The following is a 26,462-nucleotide window of genomic DNA, read 5'->3' as shown; positions in this document are numbered from 1 at the left end:
ATGGGCATGAAGCAGAGGTCAGAGCTCAGAACCCAAGTGGGAGAAGCCGAATTATCACACCTAAGCCACCAGGTCAGGCCTGATGGGCAGTGAGGGGAACTTGGTACTGCTGAGCCCTACCTGAGACCTGGGACCCCTGAGTGCCCATGACCAGCACAGAGCCTAATCCTAGAACTGGGCACAGCCATCAGGGGGGTGGGCTCCATGGCCATGCTCTTATTTTCAGTTTAGAAGCTACAGGAGCAGACCCTCTCCAATACTGATCTACTATGAGAACCTATGAGGAAAAGCCAGGGAGGTTTCCCCAAGTCACTAACACTTGAGCTACAAGGATGAGTGGAGTTAACCAGACAGATTTGAGAGAGAAGAAGGTTCCATTTTTCTCTGTCTCCAGGGTCTAGTAAACATATAGCACAGAGGAGGTGCTCATGACTGTGCACTGACCAGATGGATGGATGGATGGATGGATGACCGGGGGTGTCTGGGCTCTGGAGTCAGGGAACCCACAGGAGAGGCTGCTGCAGCAATATCAGGAAGTGCTGAAGAAGGAAGACAGTGGGGTAGGAGAGAAGACGCCGAGGCAGGGAATGGAGAGTGCAAAGCAAGATGGCATAGGTGAGTGGGGAACGGTGGCACCATTCCTTGAGCGGAAGACATTATTAGAAGGAGGGGGAAATAATGAGCTCAGAAGAGGCACCTGGAGCCTGGGGTGAAGGAGGATCTTAGAGACAAAACAGGTGGACAGCAGAACCAAGCCTTCTATCCAGGGCTCCTGACTCCAGCCCCAGTGGAGAGTGGCCAGGTTCTCAAAGATGTCGAGCCTTGCTCGGCTTACCCTCCATATTCCATGGGCAATCTGGCCCCAAAGGGATCTGAAGGAGGTCCAAGGCCACAGGCAGGCCCCAAGGCCATAGGTGTGGCCCCCATCAGGTGCTGGCCCGCTTCAGCCCTAACTGGTCTGGGTTCTGGTACTGGCCCCCGATCCCAAACCAGCCTGGCCTGTCTTCTCACCAGTGTGGCACCCTGGGCATCTATCCAGTCAAGGTCCTGGCCTGCTGCAATCATACAGTGGATGTCCGCAATCATCTGCTGCTCCGGAGCTGCCCGCATCTCATTGATTTTCTCTTGGGTGATGCCTGCAGTGGGAAAGAGGGCATTTATTCAGTGCCCTCAGGCCTAGGCTGCAAGGAGAGAGGGGAGGGCATGTGGGGAAGGCATGGCTCCTGCTCCCCAGAGTCTGACAGTCAAGGGGGCTGTCTCCCAAGCCCTATGAATGCAAACACTATATGTTGGCCCACAGAGTGAGGGCCATTCCTGTCTGGCACCCAGTAGGAACTGTATTAATATCAGTCATTTCTGTGCGCGCTGTTCTCCTACCTGGAAGCCCTTACCACCCACCTACCCTCCCTCAACTGCTCCAGTGGCTGGCTCTGTCTCACTCTTTAGGTCCTGGCCTGGATGACCTCCCAGCTGGCCTCTGATGACCACCCTCACTGACCAGGGTCTTTGTTCATTTCCTTCATCTCATCCACGATTACATTTGCAGCACCAGGCACAATTCTCAATAAATTTTTGTTGAAGAAATAACCAAATTAATGAATATATTACTTTCTAATGGAGAGTTGAATAAATCGAGGTAGAGGAGCCCAGAAAGACATTTTGTAGCCTCAATCCCTGGCAGAAAAGTTTAAGTGTTACTGGCAGCTACTAGTGGTATTTAAGGAGAGGGGGACATGCTCTATAAATAGATCCATTAGATCAAGCACTCTTGGATACAATTCAGGGGAGGTCTGGAAATGCGAAAGGAGAAAAAAGTTTACATGTTTATTTTGACTAACCTTTAGATGAAATTCAGCATTTCCTCCCGTTAGAATGTAGGCAAAACCCACAGTAGTATTAGCAGTGCCTGTTCCAACGGAAACTGTAGGTATTGTCATATACTGTAGGTATTGTCATATCATGTCATCTTATTTTTAATGAATTAGTAAAGTTTCTGAAATATTTAACAATATTTTGGTAGCAATGTTTTAATATAATTGGCTTCCTTTATAGTCCTATGATTTTATAACTGCATTTAAAAACATTATTCTGAGAAGGGGTCCATAGATTCACCAGATTGACCAGATTGGCATGAAAATTAAGAACCTTTGCAGGAGATGAACAGGAAAAACTTGGGTGCCAGAGAACCAGGAGACCAGATTGGTGGTGACCATAGTGATTTAGGGAGAAACATGAGGCAGGGCCAGGGCAGGACCTCGGGCTGCAGTTGAGGGTCTGGTTTGGACCATATTTCCAAGGAGCTGCTTCAAAGACACGTACGTGAGATGCTGGAGGCAGGCAGGTCTCTCTCACTGTGAGCTGAGAGCAGCCCATATCTTGCTTTTCTGGGCCCCTGGCAGCCCATGTGGTACCTGGCACACAGCAGGCACCTACAAATGTTCCTAACTTCTTATTTTCCCACATGGGAATATATCTTTATGGTGAATGTTTATTGAATTGAATTGTCACAGCCAATGAAGAGGAGACAAAGGTGGGTGACACAGATGAGAACAATACCTCCTTCTGCACAGCACACTCCCAGGGTCCTTCTGTGTCCTTGTCTTGTTAATCCACAGATAACGATAATAATGAGGACCCAGCCTGTCCACTGAGTGCCAAGCACGGGGCAGGTGAGCACATGGCTAGCTAATTTGTTCACCCACATTCATTCAAGTGACACTCACTGCAAAACTGTGCTGTGCCTACTTTGCAGCCCACTCCCCTTACCCTGGTACGCCATGCAGGTCTCGATGACATCCAGTGTGGGCTCGTCCTCGCAGAGGTCATATGGCATGTTCCCATCAGAGTTGACAGCAAGCAAGTCGGCCCCACTGCAGAGAAAGGGCCAGGGTGAGGGCCAGATGGGTGTGGCTGGACTTGGTCTGGCTGCCTCTGCCCTCTGGACTCTCACCCACAACCTCATTGTACACCCCACCATGGTGCACCCCAGCAAGAGGATGCTTCAGTCTGCCCACCACACAGCCCATGAGCACAGCAGGTTCAGGAGCTGGGTGCCCCAGGTGGGAAGGGACCAAAGTCCCAGGAGAGCTATCCCAGAAGACCTCTCTCAGCTTCTCACTCTGTGGAACCAGCAGGCGGTCACTTCAGGACTGATGTCAAAGTCCTCCCTGGCAGCAATAATAAAAACAATGGTAATGGTGGTGGTGCCACCTACCAAGCACCTGCTGGGAGCCAAGCCTGATCTAAGCCCTTTACACACATCATCTTATTTGATCTTTATCATAGTCCTTTTGGGTTGGTACTGTTGGCCCCATCTCACTCAAGGGGAAACAAAGACTCGGACAGGTTCAGTCACTTGTCCAAGGTCACACAGTTTGGGTACAGTACAGTCAAGAGTCTGACCTGGTCTCTCATGTGTCAGCTCTTTTCACTTCTCTGTGCTCTATTTCAATTTTTGCCCACATACAGAAACATCTTCAGTTATCTCCCACCTACCCACAAGGCTGACCAAGCTGGGGCAAAACAGAGCCTTGGAGCTCCCTGGAAGAATCTGCTCTTTGGGCCCACAGCTCCCAAACATGGCCCTGGGATGCCCCACAGCACAATTACCTGGGGACCACTGAAATAAAATGCAGCTGCTTGGGCTTTGCTCCAGCCCTCCTGAAACAGAGTCTCTGGGGTGGGGCCTGGGAATACATATTTAAATCCATGCCGCAGGCAAATCTGGTACAGATCAGCACTGGGGACCCCCTGAACCATGCTGGCACCACTCCCTTTGTCTTACGCGCACCATCCCTGATTGGGTTGTGGCTACCTGATGCTCCTGGCAGACTAAACCATGCTCAGATTCTCATCAAAGGGTAGACACGGCCACCATCCACTCCTTTGGCCTAACATCCCACCACTGTGACCTCTCTGAGCTCTTGTGTGCCCTTGAACAAGCTAATCTACCTCTCTGAGCCAGGGAAGCAGTACTTTCATCTCCATCCCCACCAGGAGACTCCCAAAGGGCTCCTGCTGCTCCACCAAGACCTGTGCAAAAGGTTACCTGCTCTTGGCCACTCTTCCTGACTCCCTGCACTCAGATGCTCTCTTTGGCCTCCAGGCACCCCAGCCCACTGGACTTACTCTGTCTCAGCTCTGCTACCTAAATGACATGATTTTCTTCTGGCTTCCCAGGACTTCTGCATCCCTGTGTACCCAATGCCCAGCACAAGGTCTGGCCCAGCTTGGCACCCTCCAATTATTAGCTGAATTCATTTGAATACACTTGAAATTGAAAGCTGTCTTTTCCACGTGTTTTTAGAACCTGAGCAGATTAGAAAGAATTTCAGGGTGGGAAAAGACCCTTGGATCAGTTTAAAGAGAAATGGCCTTATTCTTGGGAAAGACATGGCTGCATGGTGCCCCCCCAAGCAGATTCTGCCCTCCCCAAAGCATGTAGACAGGATTCCAAAGAAGTATACTTGCTTTTTCTTTTTTAAATAGCAAGAGAAACAAAAATGGCAACAACACGTAAAAAGAGTAGAGGAGATAAAGGTAGACTCATCTCGTGGAGATACAGAAAAAGAGATAATAAAGAGAGAATGATACCCTGGTGCCAAAGCCAGACAAAAACACTACAAGAAAACTACAGATCAATATCTCTTGTGAACAATGATGCAAAATCATCAACAAAATAATAGCAAGCCAAATTTAGCAGCATATTAAAAGGATTATATACCATGACCAAGTGGGATTTTATTCCTGTGATGCAAGGACAGTTTAACAGATGAAAATTGCTCAGTGTAATACACTATGTTAACAGAATGAAGGAAAAAAAAAACATGATCATCTCAGTTGATGCAGAAAAAGCATCTGACAGGCGCCAGCCCATGGCTCACTTGGGAGAATGTGGTGCTGATAACACCAAGGACACAGGGTTCGGATCCCTATATAGGGATGGCTGGTTAGCTCAATTGGGAGAGTGTGCTAATAACGCCAAGTAAAGGGTTAAGATCCCCTTCCCGGTCATCTTTAAAAAAAAAAAAAAAGCATTTGACAAAATTCAACACCCTTTCCTGATAAAAACACTCAACAAAGTAGGAGTAGAAGGAAACTACCTCAACACAACAAAAGCCATATATGAAAAAACCAACAGCAAACATCATACTTAATGGTGAAAGACTAAAATCTTTTCCTCTAAGATCAGGAACAAGGCAAAGATGCCTACTTTTGCCACTTCTATTCCAGCCAGAACAATTAGGCAAAATAAATAAATAAATAAAAGGCATCAAAATAGAAAATGAAGAAGTAAAATTATCTCTGCTCACAGATGACATAAGATTGTAAGTAGAAAACCCTAAAGGTTCCACACGCAAAAAAACTAATGAATAAATTCAGCAGAATATAAAGTCAACACACAAAAATCAATTGTGTTTCTATACACTAACAATGAATAATCAAAAAAGGAAATGAAGAAAACAATTCAATTTGCAATAGCATCAAAAAGAATAAAATCCTTAGGAATTAACTTAACCAAGGAGGTAAAAGACTGTACAACAAAAACTACAAAACATTTCTGAAAAAAATTAAAGAATAGATAAATAAATGGAAAGACATCCTATGTCTTGATTAGACATTCATTGATTGGAAGACTTAATACTGTCAAGATGTCAATACTATCTAAAGTTATCTACAGATTTAATGCAATCCCTATCAAACTCCAATAATGTTTTTTGAACAATAGAAAAACCTCTCTAAAATTCATATGGACTCTCAAGGGACCCTCAATAGCCAAAACAATCCTGAAAAAGATGAACAAAGCTGGAGGACTCACACTTTCTGTTTTCAAAACTTACTATAAAGCTATGGTAATCAAAACAATGTGGTACTGGCATAAAGACAGATATATAGACCAATGAGTTCGGGAGTAAACCCTCCCATATACAGTTGAATGATTTTTGACAGGGTACCAAGACCATTCAATAAGGCAAAGACAATCTTTCCAACAAACAGTGCTGAGGAAACTGAATATCCACAAGCTAAAGAATGAAGTTAGACCCTTACCTAATACCACATACAAAACTTAGCTCAAAATGGATCCATGACCTAAATGTAAGACCTAAAACTATAGAACTCCTGGAAGAAAACAGGGCAAAAACTTCAAGACATTGGATTTGGCAATGATTTCTTGGATATGATGCCAAAGGTAACAAGCAACAAAAGAAAAAATAGAAAAATTGGACTTTGTGAAAATTTCCTGTACACCAAAAGACACTATCAACAGAGTAAAAAGACAATCCATAGAAGGCGAGAAAATATTTGCCAATTATGTATCGGATAAGGGTTTAATATCTGGAATATATCAAGAACTCCTAAAACTCAATGACAAAAATACATAAACAAAAATTCAAAAATGGCAAAGGACTGGAATAGACATTTTTCCAAAGAAGATATACAAATGGATAATAAGCACATCAAAAGATGCTCAACATCACTAATCATTAGGGAAATGCAAATCAAAACCACAGTAAGATACCACCTTGCACCCATTAAAGTGGCTACTAACAAAAAAGAAAAAAAAAAACAGAAAATAACAAGTGTTAATGAGGAGGATGGAGAGAAACTGGAACCCTTGCGCACTGTTGATGGAAATGTAAAATGGTATAGCCACTGTACAAAACAGTATAGCAGCTCCTTAAAAAATTAAAAATGGAATTAGCATATGAAACAGCAATTCCACTTCTGGGTATATACCCAAAAGAATGGAAAGCAGGGTCTCAAAGAGAAGTTTGTACATCCACATTCATATCAGCATTATTCACAATAGCTAAAACATGGAAGCAACCCAAGTGTTCATCAATGGATGAATGGATAAGCAAAACATGGTATGTACATACAGTGGGATATTATTCAGTCTTAAAGATAGAGGAAATTTTGACACATGCTACAACAGGGATAAACCTTGAGGTCGTTATGCTAAGTGAAATAAGCCAGTCACAAAAATAAAAATACTGTACGATTCCACTTATATGATACTTAGAGTAATCAAAGTCACACAGTCAGAAAATAGAAAGGTGGTTGCTGGGGGTTGGCAGGGGATGGGATATATTGTTTAATGGGTAGAGTTTCAGTTTTGCAAGATGGAAAGAGTTCTAGAGATGGGTGGTGGTGATGGTTGCACAACATTATGAATATATTTAATTAGCACTGAACTATACACTTCAAAATGGCTAGGATGGTAAATTTTATGTTATGTATATTTTACCACAATAAAAAAAAATTGAGGCAAAAAAGATAATAGAGAGAGAGACAATGAAGAGAGACAAAGAGTCAAAAAGAGAAACCAAGAATGAAAGAGAGACAGAGATTGAGAGAAAAAGATAAAGACATACAGAGATGGAGAGAGACAAGAGGAATTTGGGGGAGGAAGAGGAGAGAGGTAGAAATAGGGAGAGAAAGAGAGAGTGACAAGCACCAAGGAAGAAAGAGAAGGAATGGCAGAGAGAGAGGAAAGAAAGGACAGGCAGACTTAGAAAAACACAAGAGGTGAGCAAGGCTGCTGTTGGGGGAGGGAGGGGCACGTACTACTGAACGAGGATCTTCACCAGGTTGATGTGGCCGCAGGTGGCTGCAGCATGCAGTGGTGTCCACAGTTCATTGTCCTTGGCGTTCACGTTCGCACCATGGGAAAGGAGCAGCTTGACGATTTCCTCAAAGTTGTCAATGCAGCACTGGGAGGGACACACAGGCACAGTCAGCTCCAGGCAGCTTCCCAGGCTCTGGTGGGGACATACCAGGTTCCCCGCAAGAGGCCACAAGAAGGTCAGTGGAGCCAGAATGCCTGAGTTTGAGTCCAGCTCCATCACTTACATGCTGTTAAGGATTGCTCATGACCTTGGGCAAGGCACTTAACCTCTCTGAGCCTCAGTGTCCTTGTGAGTAAAAATGAAGTTAATAATATATAAAAGTATAAAAATAAAAAATCACCCTGTCAGCTATAAAATGCTTTGCAAGTGTTGGTGTAATGGGATGACATTTTGAATGAGGTTTTAAAACTTTTTTTTAATCCCAGAAGGCTTTCTCCAAACAAAATTGTATAGAGAACTCTAACAAAATTATATGGAGAATTCAGATAAGCAATAAATTCAAGCAGGACTACTTGGGTTGAAGCAGGGATGTGTGTTGGGAAGATGCCCCCCTTCCCAGTAGTGGCCTCCAAGGTGTGGCTGTAAACCAGAGTTTGAAACCTCTGACTTAGGACCTTTTGACCCAGGAGCTCAGATCTTAGGAAAGCCCCCAAGTAACCAAGTGCCTCCTAAAAGAATCCAGCCTCGTGATAGGATTCTAGGGAATTCTGAAACGGTCCCTGAGAGGAGACAGCCATGTTTGTGTTCCTACCTATATGGAGCAGTGACCACACATGAGTCAGCCCCAGCGAGGGGGAAGGGTCAGGAGCCTGCAGCCCCTCAGAGGGAACACAGGGTGCAAAGCTGCTGGAGCTCCCAAAATCCAGGGACAGGGAGTGAAAGATCTCAAGGGGACAGAGGGGCTTCACACCAGGGCTCCTTTGAAGAGGGGAGGCAAGGATGGAGCAGGAAGACAGGGAGCTACTTTACAGACTGCAGGATGGAGGCTCTTCCCTAGAGGTGACTTCTGGAGCCAGCATGGGACATAGCAGGGGAACGAACCTGTGCTCAGCCTTGCTCCTCCTGGAGAGGGCTTACTCCTCAGTGCAATGGGCGACGGTGAGTTATATCAGAAGAGTGGCACAGTCATATTTGCTTTTTAAAAAACTCGCTCCTCTGGTTGCACATGAAGAACAGATTGTGTGTGTGTGTGTGTGTGTGTGTGTGCGCGCGCGCGCGCGTGTGCTCGCACATGAACATGCACGTGTTGAGATGGAACAGTGAGGAGCTATGTTAAGTCATCCAGTTAACAGATGATGGTGTCCTGGCCTACAGAAGTGATTGTGGGAATGGTGAGAAGTGACTGGATGCCAGCAGAAGAAGCAGGGGCACCTGAGTAAGCTCGTGGCCCCAGGTGAGTGTGGGAGGGGTGGGGGTGGGGTGAGGGGCGGCACACCACAGCCGCACTCCCATCCCGGGCGGAGGCAGGGCTCTGCTCCAGGACATGTGGGAAAGCAGCAGCCATCTGCACAGATGGTGCCAGAGACCCAGGTTCTTTCTGCACCAGTCCATCTGGGTATGGCTGGGTCTGAGGGCATTTCTCGGGACAGATGGGGAAAGCCGCGACCCTGTGTGGCCAGGTGCTGCCTCAGGTGGGTGGGAGAACCATGCAGTGGCATGACAGTGCCAGCAGATGGCACCAAAAGCGCTGAAACGAGGCAGTGGTGGAAGGCGCAGGTCCCCAAGCTACCACTGGGAGATGAGTCTGTGGAGCCCCTCGGTTGAAGGCACAGGAGGGCCAGAAATGTCACCCTCAGATACTGCAGAAAACATGGGGGTGGAAGTTTCAGATTGAAGGGGAAATGGCTTGTGCACCCAGAATCAGAGTCTTGTGAGGGAGATGCCCGGGGGTTGGACCAATCTGCACCTGAGAGACCTAGCCTGAGCAAGGACCGTGTTGAGAGGTGACAACAGTGTTGCACATAGAGGAAGGTGGTGCATGGTTGGACAGGCAGGCTTCCTCCCCTGCATTCGCTAAGGTAGGAGAGGGCACGTGGCAGTCAGCTGACTCCTGCCTCCTCACTTCCCACATCCTCTCCATCAGCAGGTGCAGACTCCACTTCTAAATGACTGCCCCCATCCCCACTGCCCTGGTTGAGGTTTCATCAGCTCTCCCTGCCTCCCTGCCACTTCCCTTCCAAGCACCCTCAACCAGAGAGAGCTTCCTCATGAATCTAATCATGTTGCTCTCAGTTTACAAACCTCTGAAGGCTCCCTGTTGCCAAGAGAAGAAAATCCACACTCCTTTGCCAGGCATATGAAGCTCTTCTTAATGTGCCCCAATCTCATTTGTCGTATTGGAGCAGCAGTCACAATAACATGGTAACAATAACAGCAGCCCCAGCAACAACGGTAATGACCACATGTCACGTCACATTATCAATAATAATAGCTAATGCTTTTGAAAACTTACTAGTGTCAAGCACCTTGCTGAGCTTTGGCTATGTAATGCCTCATTTAATCCTCAAAACAAGTCCATGAGGATTGTATCATCCCCATTTTACAGATGGGGAAACTGGCTGACCCGGTCATACAAGATGAATTAAAAATCCAAGATTAAAATCCATCTACAGAGATGGATTAAAATCCAAGCAGCTTGACTCCAAAGGCCCTCTTCTTAAACTTCTCAGTGTTGCCCCCTTCCAGTCTCTCTAAGGCTCCCTGAACTCTAATTGTGCCACACTGACCACCACCCCCAGACTCCAAACTTGAAATGTCGTGCCTCTTTCTCATGCCTCTGTACATGCTGTTTCCTCTGCTTTGAATGTTCTTCCATACCCTTTTCTATCTGGCGAGCACCTACTCATCCTTCAAAACTCAGCTCAGATGTCCCTTCCTCTTGGAAGCCTTTCTCAGTTCCCCTTTGAGTCAGGTCATCAGCTCCTAGCTTTGAGCTGCTACCAAGCCCCCAGCTTACCTCCGTGCAAGGGGTGACCATATTACATTGTCTCTGTTTTTATTTATGTGCCTATGGCCAGATCACATTCTGAACTCTGAGAGCAAGGACCCTGCCAAACTCACTTCTGGGGCCCTATCCCCAGCAGAGTACCTGGCATGGAGTGGGTTCACCACAAATATTTGTTGAATGAATGAATGGGAGCCCTCACACTAGTGCAGGTGGATGCCTACCTGAGAGGGATCTCAAAACGGGGCTCCAGGTGGGTGTGGCAGGAGGGGGATTCAGTTGGCTAGCAGCTAAACTGGGAGCCTGACTAGTCCCCACTCCCCTGACTGCACTCACAGAGGCCCAGGAGCCCACAGGAGGAAGTGGTCCTGGGGAAGTGGTGTGGCCAACAAGGAAGAAGTGGAGGTGTGATGTGGGGGTGGCAGGAACTCCAAGTGACAGGGAGGGTTCCACTCAAGAGTTCTCAGCTGCAGGGACAGCAACCCAGGGTGGGGGGAATCTGGGGCTCAGAGCGCTGCCAGCTGCTGTGTCCACAGAGAAGTCAAGACCAAATGTTTCAAATCCTGCTGTGCCACTCTTCACTGTTTGACCTTGGACAGAGAGACCTCACCTACCCGAGCTGCACCGAATAATACAGCAGCCACTATTTATTCAAATTCACTAAAATTAAATACAATCCAAAATCCAGTTCCTCAGTCACATTAGCCACATTTCAAGTGCTCTACAGGCGCGTGTGGCTGGGGGCTACTGTCCTGTACATTGCAGATACACAGAACATTTCCATCATCCTAGAAAGATCTGTTGGATAGGGTCATCCCTGAGCCTCAGTTTCCTGAGTCATAAAATAGGGACAATATTTCAGAGGGTTGGTGAGAGGATCAAAATGAGATATGTAAGTCAAGTGCTTTGCAGAGAAGTGGTCACATGGTGATTTTTAATAATAGTAATAACTATTATGTATTCAGTATCAAGTGTTGCTTGAAGGGTTTTTATGTGTATTCATTTAATCCACACAAGCACCCAGTGAGATGGGTAGCATTATTCCTTTTTAACAGGTGAGAAAATGGAGGCACAGAGAGCTTAAGGGACTGGCCCAAGGTCACACAGCTAGTGAGTGGTGGCTCTGGGCCTCAAGTCTGACTCACCCTGACGGCCTCACTCCCCAGCACGCAGTCGGAAGCAGCCTAGACATGTTATCATCGTGCCCATGGCTGGTGAGCACTGTCCAGCCTTGGAACTGCCATTTGGGTCTCCATTCCAGGGCAAGCTGAAGCACCCTCCCCCTCCCCACTCTCTGGTAGAGTCTTGGGCACCCTAGAGTTAATGTAGCTGGGAGTTTGGGAGAGTTTCCATGGGCAGGATCCAGTGGGGGTACTGAGGCAGCTGCCTGAGAGTGGGTAACTGAAGCCTTGCTGGATGGGAAGAGATGCCAAGAGGATGCACAGGAAGCCCTTGGGGAGCATGGCTAAGAGTGGGGACTTGCCCCAGTCTCTGTCCCTCCCTCCCATGCGCCCACCAGCCCAGGGTGGGTCCAGGTGCCTGGCCTCCTGCCTGCCACACTGCACTTGAGTCCATCAGCTCAGAAACTTGAGCTAGGGCACAGGGAGGCTTCAGTCTGGCCATTCATTAATTCAGCATGCACATATTGAGCACCTACTGTATGCCAGTGTGGGGAAAGATGCTGGAACACACCAATGAGCATGGGCTGTGCCCTCATGCAGCTAAGAGTCTGGGTAGGGAGCGAGGCCAACATCAGATGATCACACGAATGGCTAAAAGGACTAAATACAAAGGAAGGGGGTGCTCAGAAGATAAAGGACATGTCTATGAGGGCGTAGCTCTCAGGCTCTTGCTGTGGACTGGACTGAACAGGTGAACATTCCGAGTGCTGTAGGAAGTGTGGTGGGGAGGAGCCCATGTGGATAAGGAGCCTGGAGAGCCAGGAGGCACAGAGGGCTGGGTAGGGGCCAGACCTCATGGGGTCTTGTGAAGTGTGGCCAAGAGTTTATTCTTTACCCCCAGTGTATGAGAAGACACCAGAGAGCTTTGAGTAACATGAGTGGATCTGTCACTTGAGCATCCCTCAAGTGACATCCATGCTGCTGCATGGAAAGAATCATGGCAGGGCCAGACTGAATGCTAGGGACCATTTAGGAGGCTGTTGCGGCGTGCACATGAGAGGTGACCACCAGAGCAGCCCGGCCCCTGGCAGGGAGGGCTGGACCCAATGCACCACCCTGGAAATGGTGTGTTATGATAGCACATGGTTCATGGCCATAGTTCAAGGCTGTGTGACCTTCAGCAGGTCACATAACCAACGTCAATCGCCTTTGTTGCCAGGGTGGATGGGATGTCCTGGTGGGTGTGTATGTGCTTCCTAAACCTCCAAATTCCAAACAAACTTGCTTTGCCGGGCAGTGAGGATGCAGTGAACAAAGGTTTCCTGTCCTTGGAGCTTGTACGTGCACACGTGTGTTTGCGTGTGCACGGGGGCTCTGTGGGCACGTTTGTAACAGATGCGCATCTCGAAAGCAGACAAGAGCCTTTCAGATGGGCCAGCTGCAGCTCCCTCTGTCCCGCTCTTCCCTGAGGGTTCTGGGCAGGACAGTGCAGGGAAACAGGCACCAGCCCATGTGGGGAGCAGGGAGCCCGGGAACCCCAGCAAGCCCGGCCTTACCTGGTGCAAGGCTGTGAGTCCGTCCTCATTGCACAAATCAGGGCTGACCTTATTCTTCAGGAAGTAGCGTACTGCAACAGGAGGGGACAGCGGTGAGCTCCCGTCACATGCTGGGTGTGCAGGTATGTGGGGCCCAGGTAAGACCCACTATCCCCCAGGTCCTGACATGAACAGTCTTGTTTCTTCCGGACAACAGGCCTGTGAAGTCAAGTATTAACACCTTCCCATTTTATAGATGAGGAAACTGAGGCACAGAACATAGATCTTTGGTCCAGGATTTCCAAAAGGTAGATGGCACTGCCTGTCTTATTATGGATAATAATCATAAGAGCTAAAAGAATTTATTTATTTTTTAATTGACACATATTGATTATACATATTTATGGAGTACAGAGTTATATTTCAACACATGTATACAGCATGTGATGATCAAATCAGGGTAATTAGCATATTCATCATTGCAAAATTTTATCATTTCTTTTTGATGAGACATTTGAGCTCCTCTCTTCTAGCCATTTTGAGAACATACTATATATATATATATATATATATATATATATATATATATATATATATATTTATTTATTTATTTTATTTATTTATTTTTTTTTTTACCGGTAAGGGGATCTTAACCCTTGACTTGATGTTGTCAGCACCACACTCTCCCAAGTGAGTCAACCGGCCATCGGCCATCCCTATACAGGGATCTGAACCCGTGGCCTTGGTGTTGTCAGCACCACACTGTCCCAAGTGAGCCACCAGCTGGTCCAAGAATATACAATATATTATTATTAATTATAGATGCCTAACACTACTGTACATCACTAGAACTTATTTTCTCTATCTAGCTATAATTTTGTGTCCATTAACCAACCTCTCCCTATCCCCCCACCCCCCTCCCATTCCCAGCCTCTAGCAACCACAGTACTACTTCCAAAAGTTCAGCTTACTAAAGGCACCATTCTTATTGGCCGTGCAACCTTGGCCAAGACACTTCCCTCTCTGTGCCTCATTTTTCTCATCTGTAAAATGCGGGTGACGTTAATTCTACCTCACAGGGGTGCTGTGAGTAATGATCGAGGTGAGCCACGTCAGGGGCTTAGCACAGTGGCCAACACATGATTTGAATGTGAATTCTTGCTATAGCAGCTGTAATTCTTTTTATGAACACTGCAGATCCTACACCAGGTAAAGGCTCACCTATGAGTGTGAAATGCTCCTACCTTGCCTTAGGGAGAGGGGTTAACAGAGGCTTTAACCATCCTCCATTCCTAAACTTTTGTCTAGTCACGTGTGTGTGTGTGTGTGTGTGTGTGTGTGTGTCTGTGTGTGTGTGTCTGTGTGTGTGTGTGTGTGTGTGTGTGTGTGTGTGGTCAGAAATGGCAGGTGGAGGGGGCCCTGGGGAAGAGGGAGGCCAGAGTGAACTCCAGTGACAGCTTCAAATCCCTCTTGCCTAGGACAGCCCTCCCCTCACCATCATGACCTTCCTTTCTTTTCTCCCTGCTCCCCAATCCAGGCTCTAGTTCTCACCCTAAACCCAGTGCAAAGGGAAAGGGAGGAGACAGCCCACCAAGCCTGCAGGTCCCTTCCCAGTTTTGGCATCTGGAACCCTTGCTCTGGACCCTGAGCTTTAGAAGGGCTATCTCTGGCCAGCCTCCAGCTACACCTCTCCCCATGGGCTGAGGAGTCCACGGGGCCAATGGGATGAGTCCACGGCCCACGGCTCCCCTGCTGGGCCACACCTCTAACAGCCCCGTCCAGCTGACCGCAAGCCTGCTTGTAGGGCCTGGAAAGGTTCTTGCTTGGATCCAGCTTGCCAAGGATGGACTGTGCAATCAATGGGCAAGTGTACCTCCAGGCTAGAGGGGTGAACAAGGGGTGACTATTTGTGGGGCAAGTGACAAAGTTAGATCCACAAGCCAGCCCTGGTGTCATGGTGCCAATGCAGCCAGAGGTGGAGGCCTAGGCCCTGCAAATGGAGGAGTGGGCTGGTCCTGGCCCCTCTCAGCCTCCTCCCACCCCCCACCAAGTCTGGTTCCCTCTGAAACATGAGTCAAAGTCCAGAGCCCCCAATTCCCACTGTGGACACAATCTCCACATTACGGCTCATGCAGTCGGGCAGAGCCAAGTGGTCTCCCTGTCCATTTGCCTCTGCTGTGGGGGAACAAACTCCGAGTGAGCTTTGAGGAGTGGGGACAAGGCCATCTGTTCCACAGGACAAAATACCCAGTCAGCAATCCCAAAAGGTGCCAGAGAAAGAGACACTGGTGTGCAAGTGGGGGAGTCCATGGGGTACCAGGAGCAGTGGGTGTGGGGCCTCCAGACCGCAGACCCAGTTGCACCCAGGGCCTCAGCACAAACAGAGGTCCCATGTGAAGGGGAGGTTGAGGCCTCCACCAGCAAGTTCTGATGTCTCCAGTAGACTTGCCCAAGATGTACTGCTGCTGGTTAGGTGTGACAGGACTTTGTCCAGTAAGGGTCAGACCCTTTGGAGCTGCACATGTGAAGCTACTAGCTACATCTGGTTATTGTGGCTATTTAAATTTAAATTAATAAAATTCAAAATTTAGTTTCTCAGTCACTTTACTCAATTTCAATTGCTCAATAGCCACATGGGACTAGCATATTGAAAAACGCAAAGAACATTTGCATCTTCTCAGAAAGTTCTATTGGACAGCACTGCTTCGGGGCATTATAAATGGAAATTAGCTTCATCACAAACTGCTAAAATCCTTCCATGGCTCCCTATTGCTCTGGGAATAAAGTCCAAAAGACTTACTATGGCATACAAGGTCTTGCATGATGTGATCCCTGCCTGCAGGCCACCATTTTGCTTACTTTCAGAGGGCATCATTCACATTGTGCTTTATTAGACTAATACCCCTTGGAGCTGTGCAATGTACAACTTGCTCAGCTGTATACTGTGGTCCTACCTGCTTACCTCTCTATTACCTCTCTATTCACATTGTTTAAATTCTAAACACTTTCTACAATAGTTTTTTGTCAGCTACAGAGTCACCACAGAGTCCTCTGGCCTCTGAGCTTTTGCATAGCCTGTTCCCATTGCCTGGAAGACTCAGTCATCCACCCATCATCCATCTATTTATGCATCCATCCATCCTTCCACCCACCCGCTCATCCATCTGTCCATCCATCCAGGCATCCTTGCATCCACCTATCCAACCCCCCCCTCCCACACACACACCTGCCTCACTCCTCATCTTTTAGGTCTCAGCTCAAACTTCCCAGACTACACTAGTTATGTACACCCATGGCTCCTATACATCTCATGTATAGCCTCATCACAACTATGACTGTAACTATTTGGGTAATTATGGGCTTCAGGTCACTCTGCCCATGGACACTAAGCCCCAAGAGGGCAGGACTGTTACCTGATACTTATGGCTCTATCCCTAAGGCCTGGAACACAGTAAGTCTTCAAGAACTCTTCCAGGACCTTGAACTAATTGGCAGCTCCCTAGTTCAGTCCAAGGACACAGCCTGTCCATCTCTGAGCAAAGCAGACCACTGTCCAGAAGACTTGTGTCTTTAGCTTGCTGCTCTGCCCATAGACCCCTTCTACAGAGCTACGGGTGACCCGGTAACTGGTCTCAGCCTCATGGCTGTGTAAGGAAATTATGGCAAAGCCACTGATCACCAAGGCCCAGCTTTTCCAAGGGCCAGGGGGTACCCTGAGCCTGACAGATGGCCTTTGGGAGGATAGAAGTGGACACTATGTTCCTGTCCAGAGTGGGTTTCTGGAAGGTTCTGCTCACATGAGGCAAGGGCTCAAGTCCCATGGGGTGGGTGGTAGAACAGGCTTCCTGTCCAGGAGACACTGTTGGAGGCAGAAAATAAGCATCAGCTGCCAAAAGCAGCGTTTGTGCACAGTAATTATTGGGGTGCTCTCTGTGCTGCGCGGGAGCCCAAGCCATGTAATTACTCTGATGTCGGGCAGTTATTTTCAGCCAAAGAGGTGGGATAAATCATCTCCATCTCGAAGAAGCCTTAATATTCATGAGCCAAGGCTGCCTCAGCGGTTCTACTTCAGCTCTAGCTGGGAGTCGGTAGCCTGGCTGTGAGCCCAGCTCACTGGAGCAGTCTTCGCCACCCACCCAGTGCACAACCAGGCTCTCCTGCCTCTAGGCTTCAGCAAGGAAAACGATTCTTCTATCAATAGTGTATCCTTACTGAGCCTTTCCAATGCACCTAGGTCAATGCAGAACCTCTTTCTTTCATGGGTTCACATCTATGATTATTCCCCTTATGCAGAAGAGCAGACAGAGGGTCAGGAAGGTGTAGCTCACAGTCACACGTGACCAAAAGGAGAAGCAGGGATGTGGCACCAGACCACTCTGATTTCAAAGCCCAGGCTGTTGCCCAGTGGGCTGTTCTACTCTGCCCTGAGGCCAGAAATGGGAACCAGCATTTCTGGAGTCCTGCCGAGTGTCTAGACCCATGCTGAGAGGTGGTATGGGGAGGAGGGTGACAGGAAAATGAGCAACAGTGCCCTCTGCTTCGGAGACCATCTAAGCATCCGAGGCATTCAAGTCCCAGACCAAGCCTCTTCTTGTAGACAGAGGGCCCAGGGATCTGCAGACAGGGCAGAAGAAATACTGACACTCCCATGTAGAGAAGGGGGCAGGGGAGGGGACACGGTTAGATCTTCCAAGGCCATTTCACTTTTTAAATTTATTTTTATAGCGGTTTTAGTTTTACAGAGGAATTGAGCAGAAAGTACAGATATTTCCCATTACCCGCCCGCACACCCATATCTGCCTCCCCTCACTCCCTGCTTAAAACCTTCGATGGCTCCGCATTGCTCTTAGAATGAAGTTTAAAATCCTTCCTCAGCCTTCATTGGGATTGGCAAACGGTGGCCCGAGGGCCAAATCTGTCAGGCAGCCTGTTTCTGTAAATAGTTTTACTGGAACACATCCACGCTCGTTCATTTACATATGACCTGTGACTGCTTTCACCCTACAACCGCAGTTGAGTCGTTACAACAAAGACGGTATGGTCCATAAAGCCTAAAATCTTTACTACCTGGCCCTTTATGGAAAAGGTATGCGGACTCCTGGTCTTCAAGGTCCTGCATGGTGTGATCCTGCCTATAGGCTACCACCTTGCATAATTCCCAGGCAATATGAAGGTACTTGCGAAACGGTACCTTGCTCCATTCTCCTCATGTCTATATGCCTGGCGGGGGGCCTGGAAATGGGCAGTGTGCAGCTTGCTCAGTGTACTCAGAGGTCCCATCTTCCTACTTCTTGGGCTCATCAGCTGCTCTCTGAGCACCTTGCACAGGGGAAGAATCTGGTTTGGGGTCAAAGGGGTTGACTGGGGCTCTGGGGGCACACAAACAAGAAGGGTATGCTCTCCCCTCCAGAAGTGTCCACCACTTCTCCTGGATCCCCACCCTCAGGTCTGCTCCCCACCTGCAAAGCCCCAACTCCCAGGCTTGACCATCAGTTTGCCACAGTGACCCATCTGTTGTCACGCATTTGTTTAGCTGTGGCTTTAGGCAAGTTATTCCTCCTCGCTGCACCTCTGTGTCCTCATCTGTAAAATGGGAATTGTGACAGTGCTCCCTTGGGAGGTTGCTGTGAGGACTAAGTAAGACAATGGCCAAGACCTACTATTATCATTTGTTTTAAAAGTAAAAATAAGGGCCGGCCCCGTGGCTCACTCGGAAGAGTTTGGCGCTGGTAGCACTGAGGCCGCGTGTTCGGATCCTGTATAGGGATAGCTGGTGCGCTCACTGGCTGAGCATGGTGCAGACCATACCATGCCGAGGGTTGCGATCCCCTTACCAGTCAGAAAAAAAAAAGTAAAAAAACCATCACTGAGCTCCTGCCTGGGCACTGCCCTGTGCTGGGGATATAACCACTGACATTTTTCTTCTTCTTCTTTTTTTTCTTTGGCAGCTCGCAGGTATGGGGAACCAAACCCATGACCTTGGTGTTGTAAGGCTGCACTCTAACCAACTGAGCTAACCAGCCAGCCAACGTCTTACATCTCTCAAGAGCTCTTGAGCTGGTCATAGAAGCCAGAGGCAATCTCTCTCCAGGGGGCTCCGAGCATATTCTAGCTCAAAGGCCATTGTGAGGCAGTAGTTGCTGTGCCCCCAACCCCTACACAAGCAGAACTCTGCTGAGCTGGAAGATGGGTGGCTTCTGCCTGCCTCACTCGTGTGTCCCTGCTCCTGGCGCCGACCCTGCAGCTCCACCCACACCTCCCTGGCAATCTGGCTGGAATCTGGGCCAAGTAGGGCCATCTGCTCCCTGCCATCTCCAGATGTAGCAAGTGAGGATGCAGGAAGCTGGTGGTAGCTGCTTTGACAGGGAGAAATCACCACTGACAAGCTTGTGTTTTCTTTGGCATCTGACCCACTCCATCCCACAGAGCGGACTGCCTGACCTCAAGTTGGTCAGTGACATGCAACCACAGGTGTTGTTCCTGTTCCTGCCCTGGGGAAACAGGGACATCGAGATAGAAGTGTCTGCCCACTGGAGGTAAACTCAGACAATCTACATCTCTCCAAGAGTGCTCTGGGGCTGAGCTGCTGCCACCAGCCACGTGGCTTGCACAGTCATTTTCATGGGGTACCACTCACCAAGCCCTCCGCCCTTCCCATCTCCCATCCTTTCCTGCCCAGCGCCCAACACCAAAGCCTCACCCTCCCACTGCCTCCAAGGCACTGCATGATCTAGTCCCTATTCCCTCCCCACCCCCCACCTCACCCTGCAATCTTACCCCTCCCTGAATCACTGACTGATTCAGCCACACTGGCTTCTCTTATTTCCTAAAACAAAACAAAACAAAACAAAACAGAAACTGAGCTCCCAGTCTCCAGGCTTTTACACACACTGTTTCCTATGCCTGAAGCCTTCTTCCCACTCTTGGATCAGCAAACTCTTCTTCATCCTTCAGATTCCAGCCAAAATGTCACCTCCTCCCAGAAGCCCTCCCTGATCACCCCAATCTCAACTGAGTTTCCTAAGTTGTTCTCCCCACAGTACCCTGTATTTCTGCATCTGTACTTCACAGCAGCACCTACTTCACTACCCACGGAGCTACTTGCTCCTTGGCCATGGGACTATTTCTTGGTGTAGACCCACAGACATGAGGCACCACGAAGAGTGTGCCCCAAGGACTGAAAAGCAATGATTATAGTTTTTTTCACAGAAACAAGTGGGCAAATGTCCCTTTCTGAGCTTCCCCCATCAACACAGCCAGACATGGGGCTGACCATGGGAGTCCCTCAGCACCGCTCCACACTGTCCCCTCCCCAGGCTGGGCACAGGCACCCATCATTTCCCTCCTGACCACGATCCCAGTCCTCACTCTGTCTTGTGCCCTTGGTTGTTTTTTCTACAACCCAGCACCAACTGTGTGCCAGGTATGTGTTAAGCACTGTATGTCCATCAAATCAATTAGTCCTCATAATCCAATTATGAGGCTTAATGACCTGCTATTATTAACTAACATCTGCTATTATTGCCCCAATTTACACATGGAAAAACTGAGGCACAGGCTGGGAATGGTAGAGCTGGGGTTTTAACTCAGGCCTGGCCAGTCCAAAGACTGAGCACTTAAGCACTTTGCTAATATGATGCCAAACAAGGATCCCGGGAAGAGAATGTGGCCAGTAGAGAGATGTACAGATGGACACAGATGTGTGTTAAGAGAGCCTCGGAGTTGGTTAAAAAAAAAAAAAGAAAAAAAGCTAAAAGAAAGGTCAAGACTGTTGCCAATAAAGTTCAGTGTTCCAGAACATCACCAGATAAAGACAACACTCGCTAACAGTCATTGCAGCAGACTTGTTGCTGTTGTAGTTTGTAAATGAGGCCGCTGAGGCACAGAGATGAACACTTAGACCAAGGGCATGTGGCAAATAAGTGGCGGCTCTGAACCTGAGCTATCATGAGTCCTCTGTCTTTCTGCTGCATCTCTGTTGTAGGCAGACCCCCGCCCCACTCCTGATTCCAAGCACCCAGGTGGCCTGTCTCCAGCGGCCACACATCACCCCCTCTGCCACTGGGCTGCACCTCCTCCATGGAAAATCCTGCCCACACTGACCCCATTTCCCCCCGGTCCAAGGTGCTGTCAGGGTTGCAGTGGGTCATGCCCTCTGTTTCGATAATGCCAGAAGGGCCAGCACTCCCAGAAAGCAGCCCCTTTACTCTCCTCCCAAGTTAGAGTTGTCCTGGGTCCTCAATGCACTGCGCTTCCCAAGTCACCCCACTGAGCAATTTCAGCCTTTCAACCCACCACTGCTCCTCCCTGGAGCAGAAACAGCTAGAAATAGCTGCTTCCAGGGAAGCCTGGCCGCTTGGGGCTGAAGGTGGGAACTTAGTCAAGTCTAACGGTAGCTTCTACAGTGGCTGGGGCAGCCCACCCCTCTACCAAGTAGTTCACCCAGGATGTGGGGACACTGGAACCCTCATACCCCACTGGGGGGAATGTAAAATGGAGCAGCACTGTGGAAAACAGCCTTGCAGTTCCTTAAAAAGCTAAACGTGGAATTACCACCTGACCAGTGATGCCACTCCTAGGTATATACTCAAGAGAACAAACACATACGTCCACATGAAAACTTGTATATGAGTGTTTGTAGCAGCATCATTCCTAATAACCCCACAGTGGAAATAATCCAAATGGTCACTACTGAGGAATGGATAAACAAAATTTCATACAATGGAATATTTCAGACAGTGGAATATTATTCCATCATAAAAATAAAGTACTGATTCATGCTACAACATGGATGAACCCTGAAGACATCATGCTAAGTGAAAGAAGCCAGAGACACAAAAGGCCACATAATGCATGATTCCATTAATATGAAGTGTCCAGAATGGAAAAGTCCACAGAGACAGAAGGCAGAGTAATAGTTGCGGGGGTGGGAGGGATAAGAGAATGGAATGGAAAGCAAGGCTGAGTGCAGGGTTTCCTTTGGGGATGATAAAAATGTCTTGACATTGGATAGTGGTGATGGTTGAACAGCCTTGTGGAAGGTCTTGTACTAAAGACCACAGAATTGCACACTTTAAAAGTGGATTTTATGGTATGTGAATTACATCTCAATTTTAAAAAAAGAGGAGGGGATCTAAGCTGGGTCTGGAGCATCCCAACGGGAGCTCACTCCCCTGCCAGCCTGGGAGTCCTGTGAGGTCAGCACAGCCTCTGCTCCACTCATTACTGCAGCCATAGTGCCGAGGACAGTGCCCAGTACACAGCAGGTGCTCGATCATTGCTTACGGGAAGGGGAAGGAAGAGGGAAAGCCACTGGCCACTCGGGCCCTTCTGGGTCCTATATGATTCAGCCTCTCCCGCCTCTCCCAGCATCATTCCTCCTGACCACTGTGGACCCCTTTCAGGACCACGCATGCACCACCCTCTCTGGTGCATCTGCAGGCCTTCTCATGTGCTGTTCCTTCTGCCTGTCTTTCTCTGCCTTCACATCACCTAGTTTTCTTACTTAGCCTCCAGGTTCCAGCTTAAATGTCATTTCCTCTGCAAAACCTCCCCTAAGGCCCCAGGCCAGGCCAGGCACCCTTCTCCTGCACTTCCTGTGCCCCCTAACTGAGAACACTTAACACTATGATGTAGTTATGTATGGATCTGCCTATGTCTTTACTAGGCTATAAATTCTGGAAGGGTGGGAGGAGTAGGATATCACCTTTCTACTACCGAGAGGCAGTTCAGGCCCCCAGTCAATATCTGAGGACTGCAGGAGTGAGTGGAGCCTGCCTGGCTCTACCCAGGCTGGAGTAACTGTTCTTGGTCTACTCTATGCTTCTTTCTCTGGACAATGGTGCTTCCAGGATGGGTCAGAGACTTTTCCATCTCAGAGACAATCTTCGTCCCCTGGCTTGTACAAAGAGGCCAGTTTCTCTCTTTGCATCTCTGATACCCTCAGCATCACCAGAGAAAGACGGCCCAGGGACCTCAGGCATGTAGCTATAATCTTCTCCTTCCCAGAACCTCCATGCTCAGGACATGTGGCTATGCTGGACAGAGGGGCTGGCAGAGACTTGCATCAGCCATGCAGGTGTCTCTGCATGTGTACAATTTCCATCTAGCATTAGGAGATTGAAGAGCCTTTAGAATGTAAGCTCTATGCAGGCCAATCTTATCTGTCTTCTGATCTGGGGTATCCAGGACCTAGAGGAAGAGCTCAATAAATATCTGTTGAACAAATGAACAAATAAAAATTTTTTTCTTTTAGGGAAACAAAACGAAAGATACCAGGGAAGCTGATATGCAAAGTAAGCCTCCAGCTAATCCTCTTGGAAAATAATGCAGAGTCTTTCTGAAATGTGGAGGCAGCTTGGGGTGGAAAATCACTTCCTAATGTGTGAGGGGACATTTATGTACTCGATTTCCTCAAATGGAGGGAGAACAGCATTTAACTCAACTAACTCAGAGAAGATGTGGGCCTGAATGGTTTCTCCACCAAAGCTGCAAAGAATGTGCCTGTGCACTCGCACTCTCTCTCTCTCTCTCTCTCTCACCTCTCTCTCCTTCCTTCCCCTTCTATTTCCCTTCCCCCCAATAGGTATCCTGCCCGCTGCAGTGCTTAATCTTAGGAACTCAAGGCAAGAGTACTGCTTGTCCAGAAACATGATCCTCGAACTTCCCCATTCTATTCATGAACACATCAGACCCCTGCTGCACCAGGTCCCTGTTCTACACTGATTTTTGCCTCCAGAATCTCCCAGCACCTCCCCCTGCAGCTGCACTGCAGACCCAGGGACCTGATCTCCCTTCCAGCCCGCAGAGCCCGGCCTGTTTAAACACACGCCAGTATTCTGGGAACTCTCCAAGGTATCTGCTCTTATCCCAATTCTCCTCTCTCCCCAAATGCCCTGCACTCCTCCTTCCGACTTCCTCTTGCTTTCCCAACCCCGACTCTCTCAACCCACTTCTCTTTCCACCTATCTCCCCTGTATTTTTTTAAATAGCCCAATTATTTCATATCTCCAGGCAAGTAATATATAAAAATATTCCCAGCCCTCCAGGAAGGAGATGCATACACATAAACACTGTAATGACTTCACAGCCATCGTAACAATATCTAACATTTATTAAATATTTTCCAAGGCACCATGCTAAGATGTTATATGTATTATCCAAGTTAATCCTAATAATAACCCCATGATTTAAGTCATATTATCAGTCCATCAGCAGAGAACTTATATGATTCACCCAAGCTCATTTAGCTAATAAGTGTTCAGACTCAATTTTAGTCTGGTTGATTCCATGTATAACTGATGTTGCAGGCATAAATAGTGCCAAGAGACTCTTACCCATATAGGCAAGAATAAAATCCATTCCTATCGATATTTAGGCAGAGGAAACAAGATGCCTGTGAAGGAGGATAGCTCTCACCTGTCCACTTTGAATTTTCCCTCTGGTTTCCCTGGTCCCACTCTGAGGTCCCATAACCTCCCCGACTCCCCCACTCCACACCTGTCTGCCTGGTTGTCAATTCTGATCTTTCCTAAAGTAGCTATGACTTGCTTATCTGCCTCAGCACTGTTACACAGGACAGGAATTAATCCCACTCTGGGCTTCCACCTGTCTGTCTTGGGAAATTAAATAAGCTTTCTAAAAATTTTAAAGGTAACCACATGAGAAATTGAAATCAGAATTTGCATGTTCCATATTACCAGTGGAAAAGATAAGAGCAAATTGTGATATTGTGAAATATATATTTGGCCTCTGGTCCAGTCCTTTTGCTGACATACAACTCCTAAAATCCTTAGAATCTCCAAAGTGGTGTCTTTTTATATGCTAATGATTGACTGACAGCTGGCTGCCCCTAGGCAGCTTTAGGATAGAGGCTGGCCACCTGAAAGACCAAGGCAGGATTAGAGAGTTGAGACTTTCAGTCTCACATCCAAACTTCTGGGGAGGGGAGAGGGGCTGAAGGTTAAGTAGATCACCACTGGCCAGTGATTTAGTCAATCATGCCTATGAAATAAAGCCTCCATAAAATCTCAGGAGGACTGGATTCAGAGAGCTTCTGGGTAGTTGAACACATGTGTTTCCTGGAGGGTGGCACGCCCCGGGAGGGTACAGAAGCTCCGTGCCCCTTCCCCCAGACTTCGCCCTGTGTATCTCTTCATCTGTATCCTTTGTAATATCCTTTCTAATAAATTGCTAAACATAGTGTTTCCTTGAGTTCTGTAAGCCACTCTAGCAAATCGAACCCAAGGAGGGGGTTTTGGGGACCCCAATTTATAGCCAATCAGTGAGAAGCACAGGTAAAACAACCGTTAGGGGGGCAGTCTTGGGGACTAAGCCCTCGGCCTGTGGGATCTGAATCTGTCTTCAGGTAGACAGTGTTGGAATTGAATTGAATTAGAGGACACCCAGCTGGTGTCCACTGCAAAGGTGATTGCTTGCTTGGTGTGTGGCGGAAAACCCCATACAAACAAAAAAAACACATTTGGTCACAGAAGTCTTCTGTGTTGTCGTGGTGAGAGAGCAGAGGAAAAACTTTGTCTTTTTTATTCCTACACACAAATAAACATAGCATTCATTAAAGTCACAAAATGAAAGAAATAACAAAGAAACATAAATGCTACAAAGCATGAAACAAGATGACCAAAAACCGAACATCTACCATAAAAATAAATTAAATCATTTATTCTCCCCTATAAAGCAGTAAAGATTTGGTTGCCAGAAAGAAAGAAAAAAAAAATTCGGTTGTGTACTGTTCATAAGAGATATATCTCAAACAATAAAACAGAGAGATTAAAAATAAAGGAATGTTCAAATATAAAACAGGAAAATGCAAACACAAAGGAACTGAGGGTGGTAACATTACTACAATGCAGAATGGAATTCTGGGTAAATAAGAAGATAAATAATTTTAGGTTGATCAGAAAAAGATACTTCAAAATGAAATCATAAACAGAAAGCAGATTAGTCGTTGCCTGGGGCCTGCAGTGGGGGTGGAGAGAATGAGGTCAGATCAGTTAGGAAACCTTATGAATGGCTTAATCAGTAAAGCAAAACTCAGTAAAGCAAGAATCATTAGTATATAAGACAGAAGCACAATTTTCCTAGGAATCTTCAGCACACACACCCCCTAAACAAAAGATCAGAGGGTGGACAAAGATTTATGAACAAGGATGTTCACAGTAGCATTGTTTATGTATGTATCATTTTTAATCGAGAAATCCTGGAAACAACC

The 26,462-nt window shown here is 47.6% G+C and overlaps 1 protein-coding gene across 2 annotated transcripts in view; it reads right to left on the bottom strand.

The window, feature by feature from the left end:
- Positions 1-26,462, bottom strand: part of PPP1R16B (protein phosphatase 1 regulatory subunit 16B) — a 68,711-nt gene that overhangs the window by 8,198 nt on the left and 34,051 nt on the right. For both annotated transcript variants that reach the window (XM_063074802.1, XM_063074811.1), the window contains exons 2-5: positions 13,253-13,323; positions 7,570-7,715; positions 2,767-2,870; positions 1,012-1,136 (exon numbers count right to left, since the gene is read on the bottom strand). In XM_063074802.1, coding sequence (XP_062930872.1) covers positions 1,012-1,136; positions 2,767-2,870; positions 7,570-7,715; positions 13,253-13,323 — 446 coding nt within the window. The remainder of the gene's footprint in view (positions 1-1,011; positions 1,137-2,766; positions 2,871-7,569; positions 7,716-13,252; positions 13,324-26,462) is intronic.

This window comes from Cynocephalus volans, chromosome 1, assembly GCF_027409185.1.
Source record: "Cynocephalus volans isolate mCynVol1 chromosome 1, mCynVol1.pri, whole genome shotgun sequence".
In the NCBI taxonomy this organism is placed as follows: domain Eukaryota; kingdom Metazoa; phylum Chordata; class Mammalia; order Dermoptera; family Cynocephalidae; genus Cynocephalus; species Cynocephalus volans.
Note: the sequence above shows the minus strand (reverse complement) of the source record. Positions and strands in the feature narration are given on the sequence as shown.